This window comes from Mollisia scopiformis, assembly GCF_001500285.1.
Source record: "Mollisia scopiformis unplaced genomic scaffold LY89scaffold_6, whole genome shotgun sequence".
Classification (NCBI taxonomy): Eukaryota; Fungi; Ascomycota; class Leotiomycetes; order Helotiales; family Mollisiaceae; genus Mollisia; species Mollisia scopiformis.
This window is the reverse complement of record NW_017263586.1, coordinates 508,138-529,416: the sequence shown is the minus strand read 5'-3', so window position 1 is coordinate 529,416 and position 21,279 is coordinate 508,138. Positions and strand designations below refer to the sequence as shown.

The 21,279-nt window shown below is 48.5% G+C and overlaps 4 protein-coding genes across 4 annotated transcripts; 1 reads left to right on the top strand and 3 right to left on the bottom strand.

Moving 5' to 3' along the window:
* Positions 1 to 554: 554 nt before the first annotated feature.
* On the bottom strand, positions 555 to 1,598 carry LY89DRAFT_715828 (uncharacterized protein; the record flags this gene model as incomplete). Its single annotated transcript, XM_018218228.1, has 1 exon — positions 555 to 1,598. The coding sequence occupies one exon, from the start codon at positions 1,596 to 1,598 to the stop codon at positions 981 to 983; it is 618 nt and encodes a 205-aa protein (XP_018074777.1). The 3' UTR covers positions 555 to 980.
* Positions 1,599 to 3,210: 1,612 nt separating this feature from the next.
* On the bottom strand, positions 3,211 to 6,121 carry LY89DRAFT_579580 (uncharacterized protein; the record flags this gene model as incomplete). The annotated part of the gene is made up of 12 exons (XM_018209014.1): positions 3,211 to 3,486; positions 3,536 to 3,572; positions 3,622 to 3,878; positions 3,931 to 4,026; positions 4,081 to 4,505; positions 4,603 to 4,648; positions 4,698 to 4,851; positions 4,902 to 4,917; positions 5,031 to 5,066; positions 5,113 to 5,203; positions 5,253 to 5,412; positions 5,463 to 6,121. 12 exons carry the CDS (start codon positions 6,119 to 6,121, stop codon positions 3,211 to 3,213), a joined length of 2,253 nt encoding a protein of 750 aa, XP_018074776.1.
* Positions 6,122 to 7,860: 1,739 nt separating this feature from the next.
* LY89DRAFT_705353 (glycosyltransferase family 4 protein) lies at positions 7,861 to 17,489 on the top strand (the record flags this gene model as incomplete). Its single annotated transcript, XM_018217446.1, has 14 exons — positions 7,861 to 7,926; positions 7,977 to 8,066; positions 8,158 to 9,054; positions 9,183 to 11,108; positions 11,157 to 11,711; positions 11,767 to 11,900; positions 11,999 to 12,273; positions 12,323 to 12,339; positions 12,391 to 13,079; positions 13,124 to 15,263; positions 15,316 to 15,654; positions 15,743 to 16,207; positions 16,254 to 17,087; positions 17,130 to 17,489. 14 exons carry the CDS (start codon positions 7,861 to 7,863, stop codon positions 17,487 to 17,489), a joined length of 8,787 nt encoding a protein of 2,928 aa, XP_018074775.1.
* Positions 17,490 to 18,746: 1,257 nt separating this feature from the next.
* Positions 18,747 to 21,074, bottom strand: LY89DRAFT_682157 (ammonium transporter). The gene is made up of 5 exons (XM_018214451.1): positions 20,628 to 21,074; positions 20,479 to 20,543; positions 20,117 to 20,406; positions 19,494 to 20,023; positions 18,747 to 19,337 (listed from the first exon to the last, which is right to left on the bottom strand). Exons 1-5 carry the CDS (start codon positions 20,751 to 20,753, stop codon positions 18,840 to 18,842), a joined length of 1,509 nt encoding a protein of 502 aa, XP_018074774.1. The 5' UTR covers positions 20,754 to 21,074; the 3' UTR covers positions 18,747 to 18,839.
* Between the last annotated feature and the right edge of the window lie 205 nt (positions 21,075 to 21,279).

Sequence of the window (21,279 nt, the reverse complement as noted above, 5' to 3'; positions counted from 1 at the left end):
TGGTCAAGCTCGCTGCTGACCGTTACTTCCAAGTTGGCCGTTTCACGATGGCGTGCACTGAACCAAGGCTTGGTGCAACATTAGGCCGCCCCGGGAAAAATCCACACAAGTCACTATTTGCCGTATGGTCCAGCTTCAGGTTTGCCATCATGGATATACCCCACAAGAACAAGGGTGGCTGTTTTCACCTACCGGTGTTCCTTACAAGCATTACCTGCCTTGGCGATAAGGTTCCAATGTCTCGGGCCCGAGCAATACTTTCTTCGATCACTTTGTCAACAAGTTTTGCTTATGCCGACCTCTGTCAAGGAAAGTTCGTCTTGGCAACCTACGTCAAGAGATGCATGTTCGCCTTGGCGATGTTTGTTCATTGTTCAATCTATCCAGGACGATGCAGCATTAGGTTTGTCGTAGATATATGATGGATATTGGATTCCCCGCATTAATGCAAGACCATTACATTGCATTACTTCGTACATATAAACATGGTGAGCACGTTCACATTCCCTTCTCTCTTTGACGTTGAATAATATCAGGAAGCCCCGCCGTTGCATCTTGTGCTGCCCGAAGTTTCTGGGGGTACGTACTCAGATGCAAAAAGAGAACTTGGAAGTTTTGGCTGAATTCCATCTCGACTGAGGAAACCCTCAACAATTCAACAAGAAATGATGGTTTTGTGAGTCAATTATCAGCATACTTTCGCCATCCGCACCATAATCACGAGTGCACGGAATATGCTCCTGCTTTGCTGCACTCCGGAGATCCTCATTTTGGAAATTTCGCGATCGAAAAATTTTTGTCCATGGTCTTCTTTCATTGTTTTTCATCTATGGGAGTTTTCAGCCTGCATCCGTTGAATATAGGCTGAACGGGTTTCCATGAACAAGGCTGCCTGTCAGGAACGAGAACCCAAATCTGGCCACCACCAACTTTTCTTTCTTTCTCGCCCCCATCTGCTACGCTAGCAAGCTTCAAACCAGTCATCCAATGACACATTTTTCAAAATCGTGGAGAAATTGGCGGCCTGCTTGTAATCGCAAATCAGCGTCAAGGCATCGGCGCTCGCGGTGGCGTTGATGGTGAAATTCGTCGAATTCATACTCGATGTGGAAAACGGGTTTGTTGCTCGCGACGAGCGGTTGGTAGATCTTGCACTCTCTGTATTTCACGCACTGTTCGTTCACTGCATATTCTACCTCGTCAATCACTTCCTTTACCAGGTCCCCTCTGTTCTTGAGCCCCATGGAGACGTTTCTCGCATGAGCCGCTTCGGACAGGAACGTGATGTAGTTAATGGCACCAGCTCGAGTGAGATTGAGGCCATTGTCGTTCTTGAACCCGTCGATATTGTCGGGATCGACGCCATCGCAGCCCTTCGTGGCGGCGAGGTCGAGACGCTTCAACATGATGCTCCGGACGTTGGGTGAACTGGTATTCAACCACCATTCTCCTGGCCAGCCGACGAGCGGAGCGCCGTAATCAGAGGGCAGGAAGTCTGTTGAGTCCGATCGGCGGCTTCCACCACGTTGCTGCTGTGGAGTCGTTCGTTGAAGCGGAGGTGATGGATGGGGTGGTGGGAGAAGGGGAGGCGATCGCATGTCGGTTGAGACCGATTCCCAGTGCGAGACCCAGTGTAACGCCCAGTACGACCCCAATCATCGCTATTCCGAGGAGAACGTGCCGCAATTTGCAGCTGCATGTTCGGTGCTGGTGCTGCTCGGATGTCGGGGCTTCATGGGGATAGGGGAATATGCCTCCAGACGACATAAGCGATGTCTTGTCTGACTGTTCGAAAGTGAGGATACAGTCAGGAGATCATGGGAATGAATCAGAAGAAAAAGGAAACTATTGGGAGGACTTCAAAGCTGAATATTGGGCATCACCGATTCACAATATTGCGGTAGCAATCACATTACATTACATCCACGCAGCCAAGCCAAACCAGGCCATTATCTCTCGCTCACTATCACTCATTATCACGGACAATTCCTCTCCGTTCGTTTCGTTTCCCATCCTATCTCTCCCCAAGAACCAGCATATACGTCACCCAACCCTCCTTTCATTACCATTCCCCGTGGCTCGTCACAGATAACATCTTCTCTCAATCTCAACCAAGAAAAATCAAACACCGCCACGTACCCACGAGGCTGAAATAACCAGAACAGGTACAGTACTGTAACGGCCCCACATACGTACCCCCCAAGTGCCGATTCGGACCGGAATTTCTTTTCCCTCCTTCCTTCCTGCCTTCCTTTCAGGATCTGATCTTCAGGAACGGGACGGGGTATGGGTATTTACCCTGGCACTAGGGAGTTGTCGATCAGGGTGGGCTTGGCTTGGTGGGCTTGTCGATGAGAGGTCGCGAGGCCCGGAATCGAGGGAATTCGGTAGGTCTGGGGAAGAAGATCAGGCTGATTGCCAAGGGATTTGTTGGGGCATTGGGGATGCGGAGGGATAAGGGATAGGTGCATGCATGTATGCGGACAAGGCCAGGGTCAGGGATAGGGGGAGAGGGGAGAGGGGAGATAGAGTTTAGAGTGCTGTGAGAAGAAAAAGTTTTGGTTCTGGTTTCTGGCTGGCGCCGACGTTTTCTTTTGTTCTGTGCATGTGGGTTGAGTTGAGGGACAGGGAGGGGGTTCGGGACCGAGGGGTGGTGGGTGTGGAGAGTCGGTGGTTTAGGGTGAGCGTCGTGGATGAGGTAAGTGTGTGGACCGTAAGTAGGTGGATTTGAATCTTGGATCTTCAGCGAGGAGGAGAAAGCTTGGAATTATTTCTTTGATTCTGTTTAGGTAGGAATGAAGTGGCGAAGGGAGTTTTCGGCTCGAAGAATCCCCTTTCAAACACATCCATTCTTCGATCCGAAAAACCTTGTATGCGCCTCAGGCAAGAATTTCCGATCGTAATATCCAGCCGTTATCTCTTCTGTAAAGAGCTGTCTGTGTGCACCAGGTAGGATCGAGATCGATATTGAGATCTTATCTTTGTGGCTTGCTTGGTTGATGTAAAATTTATGTAGGTGTGTATAGAAATAGAATTTATATAATCAAATAAGGTAGGTAGATAAGAAAAGTAATGAGATCCCTCAATCATGCGATTATGAATCCTCCCAAATGCAACCCCTCCTTCCCTGCCTAAGTACAATGCCAATTTAGTCCACCAGGCCACACACGTTCGTTCATACTTCTCGCCATTGCATGCTAAGTACCATGTCTAGTAAATTGAAACCGGCTTGCTCAGAGTAAACGTAACTGGTTGCCCAGCCATCTTGACCCAGATGGTCAAAGGATCATGACCAATTTGCTCGGTGGCGAAGTTCTGGGTGTCAGTTACGCTGGCTGGGACCGTGATGGGGATGGGGACGGAGCAGATGTTGCGGGTCGAGGTTATGGTCACGGCTGAGATGGCGCCGGTGGTGGGGTTGACGTCCCAGGTCATCTTGGGCTTGCATGCATCACGAGTCATTCGGTCTCGGAATGAGGCGTTGATCTAGGTCATTTTAGTCTAGTCCTCTATTTTGAAACAGAGAGGTACTTACATCGTCATGCTTGAGTGTGATCAAGGGCCAGTTGACGCTGTGAGAAAGGTTAGTTGGTGGCTGAGTACAGAAGGGAGTCGGCGTACAGTCTAATAAATTCTCGGATCACGGTCTCGACCCAGACTTCCATGAGCGAGTACACGGTGGTGATATCGTCGGACATGGTGTAGTAATCCGCATCTTCGTACATCAGGTTGGCTTGATGGAACATGTATGGGTCATGGTGCAGACCGAGCAGATGTCGGGTGTTGGTGTCTTGCTCAATGCCAAGGATGGTGTACATATCTCCTACTCCCTTGGAAACGTTCTTCCATTCGGCTACGACACAGTCGGCGTAGTTGCACTGTTTTCGATTAGTGATGGACTAGAAGATGGACACATATCAGAAAGCTTACGTTGTAGTAGATGTTGGAGGCCCAACGAGGTGTGATTTGGATACCTGCATATCCATTTGAGGCCACTGTAGACATCAGAGGCCAGTGCTCGTTATCCTGATTGAGACGTCAGTACTAGCGAAAGTTGAGTTTTAATCAGGATCATCTTACAGCATTAAGAAGAGGCTTTCTGGTATTGTCTCCAACCACGTGAACAATACCCTGCTCATACCAAGCCTTCAAAGCATCTCCATTGTGCATACCAGTGATAGCAGGAGGAATGATTCCAGTGCCGCTATACTTCTTAGCTTTTGAGATTCCAGATTGCTCCAACCAAGCCTTGTTCCAGGTGAGCTCTCGCACTACATCAAAGTAGGTAGAATTGTCTTGATCCTCGTGAGAGAAGGTGTGAGAGATGTGCGAGAAAGCGTTGAGGTTGGCAGGTTGCTGCCACCACACGAGCAATGGGTCCTTTTTCATGCATGCTAGAGTGTAGTTGCCATATTCAAGAGATGCATTGGCGGGCCATATGCTTGAACCTGAGCCCAAGGGCTTAGCAAACTCCAATGGGGTATCAATTTGATCGGGGTATTCAACTGCTTCGGTTAGCAAAACAACAGGAAAAAATACATGGCCTTCTCAGTCATCGATCTAAAAAAAAGATCACTTATAGAAACCGAATAGAGCACTTACTTGGACCTGGGTTACAGACTACGTCGCTTCCAGAAGGATCGGCTGACTAGGTCAAATGAGTTATGTTTCTTGCACGTTTTATGCAGGTGACTGACCTCAAGGTTGCCATTACCATTGTGTCCAATCTCAATCCACCAATTGCTACCTGGATTGAGTCTCTTGTTGATACCTGCCATCACAGTGACATGATGGGCAACATCAACAGCTGAGCAACGGAAGTTTTCTCCGGTATCGAACATGGGTGTCTCGCTAATTGTTGGTCAGTTCAGCATGTTCTTGTTTTGATAGAGGAAACATACAGGAACATATCATCAACTGTGGAGATACGTTAGCAAGGTTCGGCTTGAGAGCGTGGATTGGTGGTTTCTAGTACATTGGTACTGGAAATTGTATTTTAATGCAAAGGAGAGGGATCGTGGAAGACGAACCTTGTGTGTTCAACATTGCTCTACGCCATCCCGCAACTACGTTCGTCAGTATGATTAATACAGCAAGATCATGAGCACATACATAAGCCTCTTGTTCCCCAAGTAATCCATGCATGTTGGAGGAAATTGGAGGTCAATGACCAATCTGTTGCAAATGGCATGAAGAAAACCATCTGTAAAAATTAGACACTTGAACTGTCTAGGTTATCAGATAATACATACTTGTTGTCGCCCATTAATGACATTTATGACACCTGCAGTGGTAGTGGTAGTGATATTGTCCGCTGTCGCTGGAGCAAATTGTGCAATCTCCCAAGCGATCTTTGGGTTGGTGATTTTGGCAGGATAATGGTATAATCCTTTTGTGGTGAGCCCAGCTCCACTATTTTGGGTAAGCAAAAGATCAATCAATTCTTCATATGGGGTGCCTACACATTGAGACCGGCTTGGAGGAAAGCAGAAGCGTTTGAGATTGAGACCAACTGTTCACCAGTGCAACACGCACCAAGAGACTGTGTTCCAGTGTCGGCTGATGGAGCTACATCGAGTCTCACCATTCGAACACCGAAGGCAACTTGATAAGCATATAGAGATTGCCATTGAGCACTTGTCAAAGCACTCGCATATCCTTTGGTTCCATAGTCATAGCTGACTTCTGACAACACAACAATGAGTCCGTAGTTTCCATGAGTTGTTGTGTCATTAAGGCTTGGCAGAGCGGCACCGGCTTGAGGTACCGTTAAGACAGAGTATGGGATTCCTCGATCATTTAGGCCGGAGTATGCCGAATAAGCCGAGGTTGTGTCCCGTGCTATAACCAAAACTGTGCTGTCGACCGTGCCAGACGTGGCTGGTACTGCAGGAGTAACCACAGTAGGAACGAAGCTGGTGTTGGCGGAGATAGACGTTTGATTCAGTTGGAGAAGGCCAAGAGGTAGTGGTTTGGCAGGCTGCTGCACAGATTGATGGTTCAGAAGGATAGTTTCGGTGCCATGAAAATGAGTGTGGTTTCCTGTCCTGTTGTGATGTTTGAAAGCAAAAGCCGATGGTAGGCATAGGACCGATGCCAAGATGCAAGATGGGAGCAACATCGTGAACGCCAAGAGATGGTATGCAGGACAAATGATTCGACAGGATAGTCAAGTAGCATTCACTTCCTCACAGAAGCACGCACGAATATATAAAAGAAGAAGCGAAAAATCTGGTATCTGATGACTAGGTGTAGAAAGAAAGCTGGCGCGGCCTCGCGCTCGAGAACGGAAGTAACGTATACACGCAGGTTCACACTATACTTCCCCGCAAATAAAAATCAGATCTGGGCGTTTCTTGGACATTCCTGGATAACCGGAATGTTTACGTTTAGCCCTATATTGCATCCTAGTCGCCTTCGTGTAACGCTCGTGGCAAATTCATGATGGGAGAGTGAGCGAAGAAAATAGAAGACGTACGAACTAGTCGAGACTCGTCAGCTCTCATTTACTGAGTCGTACACGCGAGAGCACAGAGATGAGCAAGTGCTGCGTGCCCGACTGAGTCTTCCCTTTGTCATGGAGTCATCGTGAGGCCTGCGACTAGAACAGCCAAAAGCGGCTGAGCCTGTGATGAGAAGGTCTGCTGGGACCCGGAAATCATGTAATCATAGACGTGGACTGATATAGCACGGAACAGACGAAGAACAGCACCTTGGCATGTCTTCAATCTGGGTAAATCGCGGTTGCAGCGAGCCGTAGATGAGATGAAGTTGAAGAGTGGTGGTGGATGTGGTGGATGAAATGGATTCATATATGGCTATGTAGTCAGATCATGGGGGAGGCAGATGAGGCCAGATTGGAAGAAACGTCAGGTGCCCCGGAGCATTTTGCGGGGTGGCGCTTTCGGGGTGCAGAACAGCACGCTACTGGCGGGATGCCACCCCGCTCAGGGCATTTCAGGGCACTTTCAGGGGAAGCCGCCCAGATCGCTTCAGGGTCCCGCAGACTCGGCATTAAGCGGAGACACGCTAAACCTAATTGTCTATTACGCGAGGTGCGCTAAAATAACGACATGCACTTCACTCGCTCGCTCCATCTTCTCTTCTCAACTACGTATAAACGAGGCTCAATCAATTTATTTTATTCATCCCATCATCACTCGCTCATCGTTGTCCTACCACATCCTCCCACTTGTCCATATTCTGCCGTAGCAGCCCCAGATTCCTACGCTCCTCTCGTCTAGCTCAGGCAAAATCTCAGCACGTCAATCTGATCATTGCCATGAGATTTCTGCACTCTAAGTGCCGCTGTTCATGCCAGGTCTTTCATTTCCTCTGCCCCTCGCCCTGGCATTTCCGTTGCCTCAACCTACTTCCAGCACCGATGAACCCCCATCGGTACTTACGAGATTGTAGATTGTTCCTTCCAATCGCCCAATCCGGGTGGTGCCAAGAAAACATGGCGATTCTTGGGGCGCCGGCCCGATGTGTGGAGATCATGAAGTGTCGGATCGTGCCTATTCTGTCCTGAACAATTTGTATCAGGTCTATCAAGGGCCAAGAAACATCGATCCGCCTGGCCGGATGTGTATTGCGATGGTGGAGTAGCTGTGTGTACCTCCCTCTTCAGCCACGGAGGCTTTCCTACTGTTTCCTTCTTAGTCTCATGTTCTCAAAACGCTCTTACTCTCAGAACCTTGTCTCCCCGCACGTGGGACCAAGCCTTTTTCATCTAGCTGACGTTGCTCTGGCACTAACAATGAATGGCTCCATGATATGCCGTGTGCTGGCCGTTGTATTTTGAGTGATTCTTTCTCGGCCAGTTGATCTGGGTGTGCCAACTCGTCTCTTTGTTCTGTAATGGCTAACATCACCGGTGTTGAAGCTGCTGGATGGGACGAGCTGCATCGATACTGGTGGCAATATGTAAAGAGCATATTCATTCACGAGAAGAACTTGATGCTCATGTTTGCTAGATCTTAGTCGGATTCATTCTCCTCGCCGTTGGGCTCGGGTCGACGTTTCTGTTGTATCTGGGTCTGTGCAAGCTCTACAATGACCACATTGTAAGCCACAAGTTCTTTCATATTCAACACTGTTCTCCCACGAATGCATCTATGAATGGATCTCAAAGGAACAAAAACTGATTGCACATAGCAAGGGAGAGTCGGTTCGAAACAAGTGCCCAACGATGTACGAAGATATCTCTCCCAGTCATCTGCCGATCTTTCTCCGTACAGCATCGAGAAGACGACGAAAAGGCCGAACAGCTATGGAGTATATTTGGGGGCATTCGAGACACCTCCAACAAGCGAGCAAGTTCGGTTGCTAGCAGAATGGGATCTTTTGGTTTTCGATCCGTCTCAGGCAGGCGTGCTTGAAGCAATGTCTTCTGGGATCTATGCTATCTCGCCACAGACGATCGCACGGCTCGATGTGAGACACATAGCAAGAGGCTCGATACATCCCATTTCTTCGATTGTACAATGGATCGGTAGACATGTCAAAGTGTCGGCGAAAATCACCGGACATCAACATTGCTTCACCGGAGTACTTGTCAGTGCTTGGGAGGAGGTCATTACGGTACCAGTGCTGAAAGCATTCATTATTTTCGCCAGCGGCCTAGGCTTCACCGTTTACCTTGAAGTTTCCGCTCCGCAATTTCTTGTTGAACCCAAGTTGGCAGAACTAGAAGAAGTGACAGGATTAGTTCTTCGAAATGGCACGATATCAGCCAATGGGGAAGAACGAGATGCATTTCAGATGTCGCAGATGCGGACCACGATCAAAGCGTTTATCTCGCAGGCATGTTTACGAAGCTTCGTGGTACTTCTGTGGGAGACACTCGAAGACGATGCTTCCCCTCTAAATGCAGTAATGAGGAGGAGCTATCAATGGTCAAGTTTTTACAGTGCATTGCCATGGATTGGTACGAAATCTGCTCTAACCTCAGCTGAGCTTTCTCTCGTCCAAGAAGAGCCTCTAGCAGCCTTCGACTGGCTGAAGGAACTTCGAGTGATGAAAATTCATGACAAGTGGCGATTCAACAAAATTGTTAGAAACAAGCCTCCATTGGATTTATTTATGCTAACAACTTGCAGGTAACACCAAATTATTCTCGAGGCAATTTTGAATATCTGGACGAGCTCCACAAGATTCTTGCCACCGATCCTGATTCACAGTGCGTTTCTACGATCTCGCAAGAGTCAACAGAAATATCCAGCCTTACGTCAAGACCTTCATTGGAACGACAGACATCTCGTAATCAAGCTTCAGCCGCTAGTAGCAGATCCGCCAGTAACAGTCTGTCTTCGACATCTCAATCATCGATTCCTTTGGCTTCTCCAAGTTGGCTAAATCTGTTGGACCAAAGCGCTGGCAACGCCCTTTCAAATTCACCAAGAGGCGGATCCTATGATTATTTCGGGTGCTTCCCGCTAGGCTTCAACGTGACTCGAAAAGCTTTCGCGGATGTCGTCCAAGCTCAGCAGCGTTTGAAAGGCATGATCCTCCTTGATCAGATCAAAAATTCCCAGCTGAAGGAAATTGGAGAAAAATTACAACAGTTCTGCACCACGTCAACTGCCCGTGGTACTCGTCCTGCTTTTGAATGGCTAGCTGTCATTCAGGAATTAGCGCATCAGCTCTCAAACCTAGCTGAAAGTGGCTCAGACGATTTTCTGGATCCGATTCGTGTCTATATTGGCCTCGACTCCGGCTTTCAGATCCAGGCACGGTCCCGCTTCTGGGGAGTTTATGGATTCAACGATGATGGAAATTTGGATATATTTCTGTCGAGGAATGTCCATGATATCACTGGCGCTATATTGCATACCTTCTTGTCAAGTCGCGGATGCTCAAGGCATGAGTGTTTCCAGACAGAGGTTATGTTTGCGACATGGTCTGGAGATCTCGTCGAACCACTTCATCTATCCCAACGGATGGTCGATGACCTAGCACTTCTATCACCAGCGGAACTCCTGAAATTCCTTCAACATCTCACTCTGACGCCTGGTAATGGAGATTCTACAATCGTCAGTCTAGTCCGCGCAGCGTGTGAGAAACAGCTGCTTGATGGAACAGACTTCGCGCAACTGAAGGAAATTAGTACCACTGGGTATTTGAGTGGCCGAGCCACTGCAGCTGATTTGGTCAATGCCCGACTTCATTGGTACAAACAATCCGGCTGTCAACATCCTGATCCTTTGATTGCCCTTCACAATTTCCTACGAATAGATGACTCAATTACTCTCATGCTTAAGCACCGGAATATTTCCTCGCTGCAAAGGCTGACAGACGTTCTTGTAAAGTCTATCGAAGATGGCATAATCGACAGTCGGGTCGACCTGATAGCTTTCGCTGTGTTCTGCGCTATGAGAAAGCACGCATTTGACGAGGCATATATCGAGGTCACTGATCGCAATACTCTCTTCAACGACCAGAGCGATCAGGCTGCTGCATTTGCAGAACTATTTGCCACAGGTGCTCGATGCGAGGCATACTTCGACCTAACGCCGAGTGCATTTGGTAAGATGTTGTCAGATCGATATAGAACCTACCATCACCGGCCTGGCTATGAACCACCAATTTGGTCAGATCTTGAACCAGCAACACCTTCTGCTTATGCGGCTGCCAAGATCGATGTTGACCCAGAATCCAAAAAATCGTCAATGTCAGCACCTCAGAGATTCACGTTCCTTAGCGTCTTTGCCATCCCAGCTTTGTTGGATATTCTCCTGCTCACAACGACTGGTCGAGGCTTGTACTTGAGTAGCCAAATGAGTCATAAGGTACAGCATTCAGCTACGCTAGCATTGATGTTATCTCTTCTGATCTCGGGTGCTGTTGGCACTTGGATCACATGTGGTGGATCATATTACCTCATCTCTATGGCCTTCTCTGCCATGAATATGTTTGTGATTACTAGACTTGTTGGAGGATTAGCATTTACACTGGCTATTGCTACAGTTGGACTCATCGCCGTGGGAGTTCTCGATGGTATCGGAGCTGGATTCGTGTTCTTCCTTTACTTCGTTGCCCTGACCTCCTATCTTACTCTGTTGGCCACTCTTGCGAATTTTCAATACCCTGGCTCTGCATTTCAATCTGTAAGTATGCCTTCTGCTGAATTATTTAACTATACTGACTCCAGATAGGGCCGTCCTATCATCATCATGGTCATTCCATTCTTATTTATCTCTCCGGTTATGTGTATGTGGGTCCTTCACCACGACATCTACATCTATCTAGTCGTCATCTACACTTTTTTGTCTTTGCTCGTATTAGGTGTTCGTCGAACCGGATCACGCTGGACGACGTGGTATCTAGCAATTGAGAAAATAAACGACCAAGACCTCAGAAAATGGTACATCAAGAAGTACGAGGATGGCGACGAGACCGCCGTTTCAGCCATGACGGAACCTGGAGTGCTGAAACTTGCAAGAGATGCCTTGTATCGAGACGTGACGGCAGTCAGGAGGCAGTGGAGAATGAAATCCAGCGATTCAGTTGTCCTCTCGCTTGCGAAAAGTTATGATGCTACGATCTTTCTTTTAGAATGGTACAGTGGTTATTCTGGCACACCTATGCCAATTCCATATTCTTCGACATGGAACATGCAGACGAAGGTTGCCCTCCAGACATTGAAACAGCTCCAAACTGGGATCCGACTTCACAACGCATTCATACATTGGCGCCAAGCTGGAGACGAGGCAAGTTATTCCTTAATATACAGCAGACCTAAAAACTAATGTGTCATGGCTATAGGTTGGATGCACCATTCTCTACTTCATCGTCGCGCTTCTCGATAAATGGAGTGCTCTACTCGCTGGAGGTCAACTCCTCGGATTGTCCTCGCAAAATACTCGTTATCGTATGCCAGTAGGATTCGCATTAGCTTAGTATGCTCTCATTTCATTGCCTTTCAGATTTTCAATCACATTATCAAAGCTTCTACCGATGCTCAATTAGAGAGATTTCAAGCTGACAATCATTTTAGCTACCTCATCGGAGCTGTGCTTTTGGATTTCAATGCTGCCAAACTTCACACAATGACTGCGAAAGGCCAGAATATGCTCATTGGCGATGTCGTGTCAATCTCGGAAGCAGTCAAACGCGAGGTACGGGCTCGACGCTACCTTTACTGGACTATGCTTGGACGATATCTCCTCTTCCATGTCTGGAGTATGGCCGTTGCTTCTACTCTCCTGTGGGTCTTTGATAGCACGAGAGATTCCACCTTGTTATTCCTGGCATATGTTGCTGCTTATACTGGTAAGAAGATCTCTATGCTCGAGTAATCAGACTGCTAACATGCTACCAGGCTTATTATGGTATCAGGTATGATTTGGACGTCTCATCTGCAAGGTAGCTCTACTAATTTGTACCCAGTATACCAAGATCTTCTCGGGGCCCCGAAGTCTAAAGCCATTGATCGCCGCTGTTCTCATCGCTCTACCCCTAGGCCAGCTTCTAAGGCACTACTTTCCCAAATGGATGTACTGTGATGTAGCGGCTCTTGGTGTCGCTACATGGACAGCAGCGATTTTGACACTTTACTATGCACGAATCAAGACGAAGTCTGTATACAAGACTAGCAAGAAACCTTTGATTTCGAAGCAATCCAGCAACAAAACAGCTAAAGATGGTAATTACCATGCTTTTACCAACCCTGGAAAGGATCCTTTACTATCTCAAGATGAGCTTCGAATCGTCTTTAATAATCTCCAAGCTTTGCGAGAAGAAGAGCGTTATCAAATTGATCCCCAGACACACCCTGGGTTGGAAATCAAGTCCGTCTTGCTACATGCACTTGGAAATTGTTGCGATCCACGCGGAGCGCTCTCTAAATTTTCACTTGAGGCTTTTCCAGACGCGGGTGAACTCTTGGAACGAGCTGTCTTTGGCTTCGAACATGGCTCTGTTGTTGTCGATTGTATTCCCATGGCTGCCATGAGTGAAGCATTCGGTGATGTCAAAGCGATCGCGCGTGACAAACAAGGAATTTTGAGGATTGTCATTGGCTGTGAGATGATGAGTGTTCATGAACAACAGTCAAGCATCAGCAATTTCTGTCAGACGTGAGTAGTATCCTGAATTTTCCAGCAGGCACTAATTTCAATAGGACTGCCGAAGTCATTCTCCACGCTGTTGCAGAGAGATTCATGGGAATGACACACGAGAGTGCCACACTTGCCGAATCATTCTTAGTGCCCGTACCTACGTATCATATCGCTAGACACTCACCAGTTCCCAGCCGCGTCAAGAACTACTTGACCGTCTCAAAATGTTCAGCTTCACAGGCTAGAGCGCTTGCTCGATTTTGCGAAGACCAAACCATACAATTCCTAGCCTTAGGATTTGACCCTGATCTCCAATGGGAGCACCTCCCCCGAAACATTCGAGAATTGATCATCAAGAGATGTACTGGCCAGGAGGAAAATTTGACGAGGTCTCAACATGAGTGGCTTGTGTTTAATCATGCCCGCGGCATACCAATTAAGACCTTCATGACAAGATGCAATTTTGGTGCCTATGTTGCGATGTCGAATCGGAGGTATGCTCTTGGAGCAAGGAATGATACATTGGGCGAGATATTCTATCACCAAGACACTCTCACTTCACTGAGTTTCCTAAGAGTCACACCACCAGTGGCTAAGTTCACGACACAAAAGATAATACGGAGTCTGAAGGTCCCATTCAGCACCGTGTATCACAATTTGGGAATCTACCTGAAATTACTTGCCATTGCATTCGTTGCAGAACCAGAATTCCAGAGAGAGCTCAATTATGCCATTCACAAAAATCCAAAAGTCGTCAGAAACATAATCTTCTTCTTCGCAACAGGAGTCTGGAAATACACGAGATCTATTCAACAAATTGTTATGCCGATTTTCCTCCTTCATGGTCGCAAGAACGTATCCACGTTGTGGCATCGAATCGGCGGCACCACTGTATCACTAAAGAGACAAAGAATTGCTATAGAGAACACTGATGGGATCTCGACTGCATTCATCCATCCAGCAATTGCTGAAGACGGAGCTTTTGAGGTTCACCAGTATGCTGGAGAGATTGATAAAGAGCCAGAAGATAACTGCAAGTTGCAACGCATCAGCACTTACAGCAAAGCCATGCTTCTTCTACGACGAGAAGACTTTACCAATGGTGCAAAGGGGAATGTGTACGAATATGAGTACCTCACAGAGAACGGAGGTTTACGACCAAAACGTCTTTCTAAAATACAGAGTCATCGGTATCCGATGCTACGAAAATGTATCGAGGGCAAGGATGCTTGCGAAGAGGTCAATTTCAATTATAGAGGATTGGTCCAAAGTGGATCCTACATTCTACATGGGAGCTTGATCAGATTCAGCTGCCATTATCGTCAGGGTAGTAATTTCGACGACGAGCTTCTTCGTGCCGAGTTTGTGCTTCCGCACTTGACTTGCACAGTCTCGTGGTCGGCACCGCCTCCAAGTCACCCAGAGAAGTTGGACAAATGGATCCCGCATTCTCAAATCATGGAAGCTACTTTCGTTCTCGGATCAGATGTCTACGAGTCCCATTGGAGATACGATCATAAGTTCGATCCCACAATTTCAACAACTCTCAATGGCGAGTCGATCGAAACTCCTCCAATTATTCGTTGGGATCATTTGGGAGTGTTGAAGAAGCCGACGAGATACAGCTTTCACTACGATGACCCGTTGATCACTTTCCGGTCCATCAAGCCTCACGCCATACCTAGATGGCTAGGTCTCAATATACACCAAAATCCAGTGTCGACTTCCCGTGCACGCTCACGCCTTTGGATGGCCTGGAAGAATACGCCAGGTTTTGACGGCGTCATAGTCCGCTGGTTAGACGAACGTCTCCTTCGAAGAGAGCCGCTCTTACGAACCTATTGGAGTCGTCGTGATCGCGGAGATCTTCCCGGCGCAGAAGCATTTCTTAACGAAAACGCCGACAGTGTCATGGCCGCCGTTGATTTGGACAACTCCATTTCCGGCTGGGCGCCTTTAGCTATCAAGATTGCTGATCTTTATAGTTTTGGACAAGGAGGAGATGCGAATAGTCGGACTAGGTCTAAGGATCCGGATTTCGATAATGATGGATTGCAGGTCCTGGCTGTGGATTCGGGTACGTGGCCTAACGAGGGAGGTGGTGTGTCGGCTTGTAGGAGGGATATGATCAACAATTTAAGGTCGGTGAGTTGGCATATGATTGCTGAGTCTGCGAATGATTTTGGATTGCCAAAACATCAGGTAAATTTCCGAGACATATTTTCGTCCAAGGTCAAGCTAATTTGATGTACAGACCGAGATGAATGTTCGCAGCTTGAAAGTCATTCCATTGTGGGGCCTGGATTTCCTCACTCCAACTCATGGTCTGTTCAGGGATAGACTAGACACGGAAGTCGAGCATGTACCTCGAGATGCTACGAAAGCAGATGTCAAGAGGAATTTCTTACCTATCTTGACGGCATTGGTGAAAGGGGCAAGAACGAGCCATTTCACCAAAGCAGATATCATGCAGACGACAAGAGCTTTGGTCAATCTGAATACTTACTTTTCCGAGTCGAAACATTGGGGTGCGATCTGGACAAGTAGGACTGTCAAGGATGCGTGGAGGGAGCTGTGGATTTCTCAGGATTTGGTAAGAACTTGCTAATCACCCGTCATCACTTTACCAACTACCAGCAATCTTGTTTGGAATCCTGTCTATCCATACTAACTTCAAGCAGGTCAGCCCAACACCTTCAGAATCATGGTTCCAAACCGAGATTCCCACAGTAGCCCAACTAGACGGAGCCCTCGAACTCTGGTTCCGCTACCTCTTTATATTCTCAATACCAGTACCTGACCGCATCCCCGCCATTTTCCAAGCCTCCCATCACAGCGTCAGTGCCTCATATGGCATCGTCTGCAAGATCAAGCGAGGCTGTACTCTTCAAATTTGGGATCATGCCATTAGTTGGCGAGAAACGAACCTTTACCTCTCATCTGATCTCTGTACCGTGGCACCGTTCGTCCGAAACTCTTTGCTCGGATTGATGAGAATCACGAGTCAGTTGATTCTTCACCATGCAGATACCATTCTACCATGTGCGGATTTCTTTAATCCTGGGTGGGAGATTGAGATTGGAACCAGTCAAGGCTCGCTCGAGCATCGCAACACCTTCAAGAGGAAGATTGATCCGGTTGTCAACGTTCGTCCTCCCTTTTCACTTCCACTCTCATGCTAACAATTCTCAGGGTATTCCTGACATGTCCAAATTCGCCCCCATAAAAGAAATAAGTTCCACTCTCCCAACAGTAACAATGCTCTCCCACGTCTGGTACGCAAAAGACATCAAAACCGCCATCCTCTCCGCCGACATCATAGTAAACGAATGGCACTTCACCGACTACCGCCTCGATATCTACGGCGCCATCGACAAAGCTCCCTCCTACTCAACCGACTGTTTCGAGATCATCGCCTCGAAATCCCTCCCCCGCTTCGTCGTCATGAGAGGAGAAGCAAATCCAACCACCGTCCTCGAGAAGACCTGGGTATTCCTAAACTCCAGCATCTCGGAAGGATTACCCTTAGCATTAGGAGAAGCAGCATTGACAGGCGCCCCGGTCGTCTGTACAGACGTCGGCGCCAGTCTGCGTGTTTTGACAGACCAAGATACTGGGGAACGATACTCAGCCGTCGTGGCTCCGAACGATGCCCGGAATCTCGCACGCGCGCAAATTAACTTCCTCGCCATGCTCGACGAGTGGGCACCGTATGCCAACGACCCTTCTGGTTTCAAAGCCCCAACCATCACCGACAAACCGACGAAAGAAGAAGTAGCAGCCATCACCAAGCGCATGTACGAGAAAACAGCAGAACGAAAAGCGCTAGGTATGAGGAGCCGAGCCATCGTGCAAAAAGCCTTTGGGGGAGAGCGATACCTGAGGGAACACGAGCAGATGCTCTGGATCGGGAAATCGAAATACGATTTGATCCACCGACCGCCTCCACAGCCCTTACAGCGACCTAAGCTCCTGAGAAGCGGACAATCGATGCCAATGCCCAGCACCGTCTGGGGTACTGCTTCCGTGAGCATACACGAGCGAAAATGGCCCGCGAGTTCGATCCAGACGAGTTCCATGATGACAGCCCCGTCTTCAGCCCTGATGACGCCTGGCGTGAGGAGTTTATTCGACGTAGGCAGCGGCTCGCGACCTAGCAAGGCCTCAACGTTATTCTCGACCCAGCCACCGAGTATGAATATGCTGGAGAATCGGAAGAGTGGGTTAAGTGCTAGTATGCCGGCACTGACGGCCAGAGCGATGCCGCAGAGAGTGCAGTTGTTGAAGCGGGATAGCAGTTATGGGTATGAGAGCAGTGAACGGAGTAGTAGTTTCCGGGCGGTGATGACGGGGATTGAGAGTGGGAGGGAGAGGAAGCAGCAGGAGGCTTTTGTGAGGGATGTTAGTGCTGCTTTGCAGCAGGTTTGAAAGGGGCGAGGAGGGGTTGTATATATGATTCTTTCGTCACTTTCGTTAAGGATTGTTTGGGTTGGTGATAGCGTTTTGCATTGCTTGCTTGCATTTTTTTGGCTTTTGGCTTGGGGTAGATTGCATATCTAGGGAATGATCGTTCTTGTATATAGTAAGTTGAGAGGGAAATGAAACAATACCCACTATTGAAATATAAACATGGTGATTGCAAGTCCGCAAATAACTCTGTAATAAAGTTTGTAAAGTTTCAAAGGCCAGTCACCACTTTCTTGGTTTCTAGGCAATCAATCAAGCTGTAAAAATGATCAAGAGTGCATTCATTACATGGACTTTAAGCAAAGGAAAGTCCACCACACTACTACTACTACTACTACTACTGTAACTCGAATCTACCTACCTAACAAACACCCGAAAGTACCAAAGGTTAGTAACTCGATATCCCTTCTCCTTACCGAATGGCTCACAGCATAAACCCCATGTCACCTCCAACAACAATCCACATTCACCCTTCCCTCCAACCTCCTGTCCAAATGCACACCCCTCTCTCCCCTCCTTCCCTCTCAGTGTAGTTAACGAGAAGAGAGAGGAAGAAGCTATTCTGTCACTAATCGGATGTTCAACTTGCTGGGAAGGGGGGGGGTGAAGGGAGGTTTGGTTTATGGGGTGAGGGTGAGGATGAGGATGAGGGGTCGAGGGTGGGGTGGGGTGGGATGGGATGGGATGGACGTTTGGTGATCGGTGGATGGATGGATGGATGGATGGATGGATGGATGGATGGATGGAATCCGGAGGGAGGCCTGGCGGACGGGTGATGTAAGTTGGTATGGTATGGTAGGTATGGATTGGAATGGAATGGGAGTGAAAGTAGGTGGCTTCGGTGAGATGACGGGGGAGAGAAAGACGTTTGAGTAAGTCCCTCACATCCACAACTCCTCATCACAACACAAAGGCAGAGAGAGAGAGAGAGAGAGAGAGAGAGAGTATTACTAAGATCCATCATTCCTTTCCATTCTACTTTAGCAGCAAGCAAAAAGAAGAAGAGAGAGAGAAAGAACAAATGCCAAGCAAGTATGCGCGCATACAACAAGTAGGTATCTTAACGCCAACCGACTAGCCTGCAGCTCGAAAGAAAGAGAAGTTCTATTACATACATACATGCATTTGCCTTTCTCTGCATCTATTTATCTCATTTTTCTTTGTTTGTTAGTTCGTTTATGCTTTATCCACTAGCCGACATCCATCTGTTCCTCCAAAACGAAGGTTGATCCTGCCAACTAGCTTCAAACCCCCATACAATGGTTCGCACGCGCGCACATGATTACACCCGATTACGCTCGCAACGCTCGTTTAGAGACGCGAAATCCGATCCGTATCGCTACTCCTACCCAACTTCTCGCCCCCTGGCAAATGAGCGACACCTTCATGAGCAAGGTGGTTGCTATACTTACTATCCTCATCCGAATCCCCATTCAGCACCTCGCGCGTCAACTCGACATAATCGTACGCAAACTCGCCAATCTCGGCATCGTCGACACCGAGGATCTCGGCTTCCTCGCTGACGCGGAGAGAGAGGCCGGGGATCAGGTTGATGACGAAGAGGATCAGACAGGTGCCGCCGAATGAGTAGACGCCGCCCGAGACGGAGTCGGCGAGTTGGTAGCCCAGTTGCACCCAGTGGTGGTTGAGCCAGCCGCCCGGGATAATGGTCGCGCCGTCCAGGTGGGCTATGTAGTCGGCGGCAAAGAAGGAGGTGAGGATGTTGCCGATGAGACCTCCGACTGCGTGTTCGGCGAAGATGTCGAGGGCGTCGTCGATGCCGAGCCAGAATTTGACTTTGGTTGCGTACTGGGTTGTTTGTTAGATTGTGTCTCGAGAAGAGCGAGATAGAAAGAGGAGTGGTACGGAGATGTCATGATCTCGTAGGAATTGACATCTCAGAACCTTTGTTGTAAAAGATTCTTTTTCTGTACCACTGTTCGGAATCGAAGGGACAGAACTTACGTTAGCACCAGCGGCCCCAACAACACCATAGATAACAGCAGCCCAAGCTGGAACGAAACCAGAACCCGGAGTGATAGCCACGAGACCAGCAACAACACCCGAGCAGAATCCAACAGTGGACCACTTCTTCTCAAGACGATAATCCAGAACGCACCAAGTGATACCGCCCATGCAAGCCGCCAGGTTAGTGACCACAGCCGCCATGACAGCGCGCATATTGGCCGAGAGAGCCGAACCGGCGTTGAAACCGAACCAACCAACCCACAGGAAGACGGTACCGATGACAATGTGTGTGACATTGTGGGGGCGGTAGTTCAAGAGCTGGGTGCCGTGACCGCGTCGCTTTCCGAGCATGATGGAGTAGGCCAGGGCGGCGCAGCCGGACGAGATGTGCACGGGAGTTCCACCGGCGAAGTCGAGACCGCCCATCTTGTAGACCCAGCCGTGGGGGTTCCATGTCCAGCAGGCGATGGGATCGTAGATCAGGGTTGACCAGACGAACATGAAGACGACACAGGGAAGCATACGACCTGGTATTTGTTAGTTCTAAATTCTTTGTTTTTATATTGGGCAAAGTTGAAGTTGTGTCTGGAAAGACAAAAATGTAACAAAGGTGAACATACCTCTCTCGGCTACGGCACCAACAGCAAGAGCAACAGTAATAGCCGCGAACATGCCCTGGTAAACGGCGAAAAGTAGATCAGGAATCTTAGAAGAACCAACAGACGGAGCAGCCAAGGTATTGCGGAAACCAATATTCTCCAAATCGCCAATGTACTTGCCCGCAGTGTGCGAGAAGGACAAAGAGTAGCCCCAGAAGAACCATTGGAAGGAGACAACGGCCGTAGCCATGATGGACAGCCAGATGAGGGACAAAGCCGACTTTCGGCGAGCAAGACCAGAATAGAAGAAGCTACACAAGGGAATCACGGTCAGTGGATTTGGTCGTACAGGATGTGAGCCACGTTTTCGTATATGCACTTACCCGACACCGGGAATCATGAGCAGCACAAGTGCAGTTGAGGTGATCATCCAGGCGATGTCGCCGGCCTGGGACGCGTCAGTAAGGTCTGTCCAAAGCCAGATCGAAGCTGTTCAGAGCCAGATCGAAGAGGGCTAGGTAGGTAAACGTACGTCGTAGAAGACGTTGAGATCCTCCGTCAAACTGTTTCCACCAGTGGCAATCGAACCATTGTAGGGGACCTTGATGGTGTAGTTCAAGGCATCGAGATTGATACCGTCGACGACTGGGTCTGACATCTTTGCGAATGTATTTGCGGGCCAAAAGATTTGGAGTTGTACAAAGATTGAAGATCAGCTGTTGGAGGTGGAAGAAGAAACGAAGAGTGGGCGAAGAGCGAGAAGCGAGTTAGTCGCCTTCAGCTCAGAAGCGCGACGAGGCTGAAAGAGCGTGTTGAAGACGAAAAGGTGAATTCGTGCAAATCGAACCCAGGAAGAAAAAATTCCCTCTCGATGCCCCAACAACGCGACACGGTTTGTTATTTGAAGGAGGGAAGCAGGTTGCACGCTCAGGAAATCGAGGTCTCGTGTGTGTCGGGCGAAAAAGAGGGATCGAGGCTGTTCGAATGGTCTGTTGGCTTGGCGAGGAAAAGAAGCAATTCCTTCCCAGTCCAGATGCGGGATAGACGGACAACGAGACCTTCTTGTCTGTGAATCACCGCGGTGATCGACGGTTCACGTTCTCAACCAGAGTGAAGAGGGGCAGTGAGGAAGGAGAGAAGGAGAGAGAGTAGAGGGGAAGAGAGGGGGACGTTTCGCAGTGGGA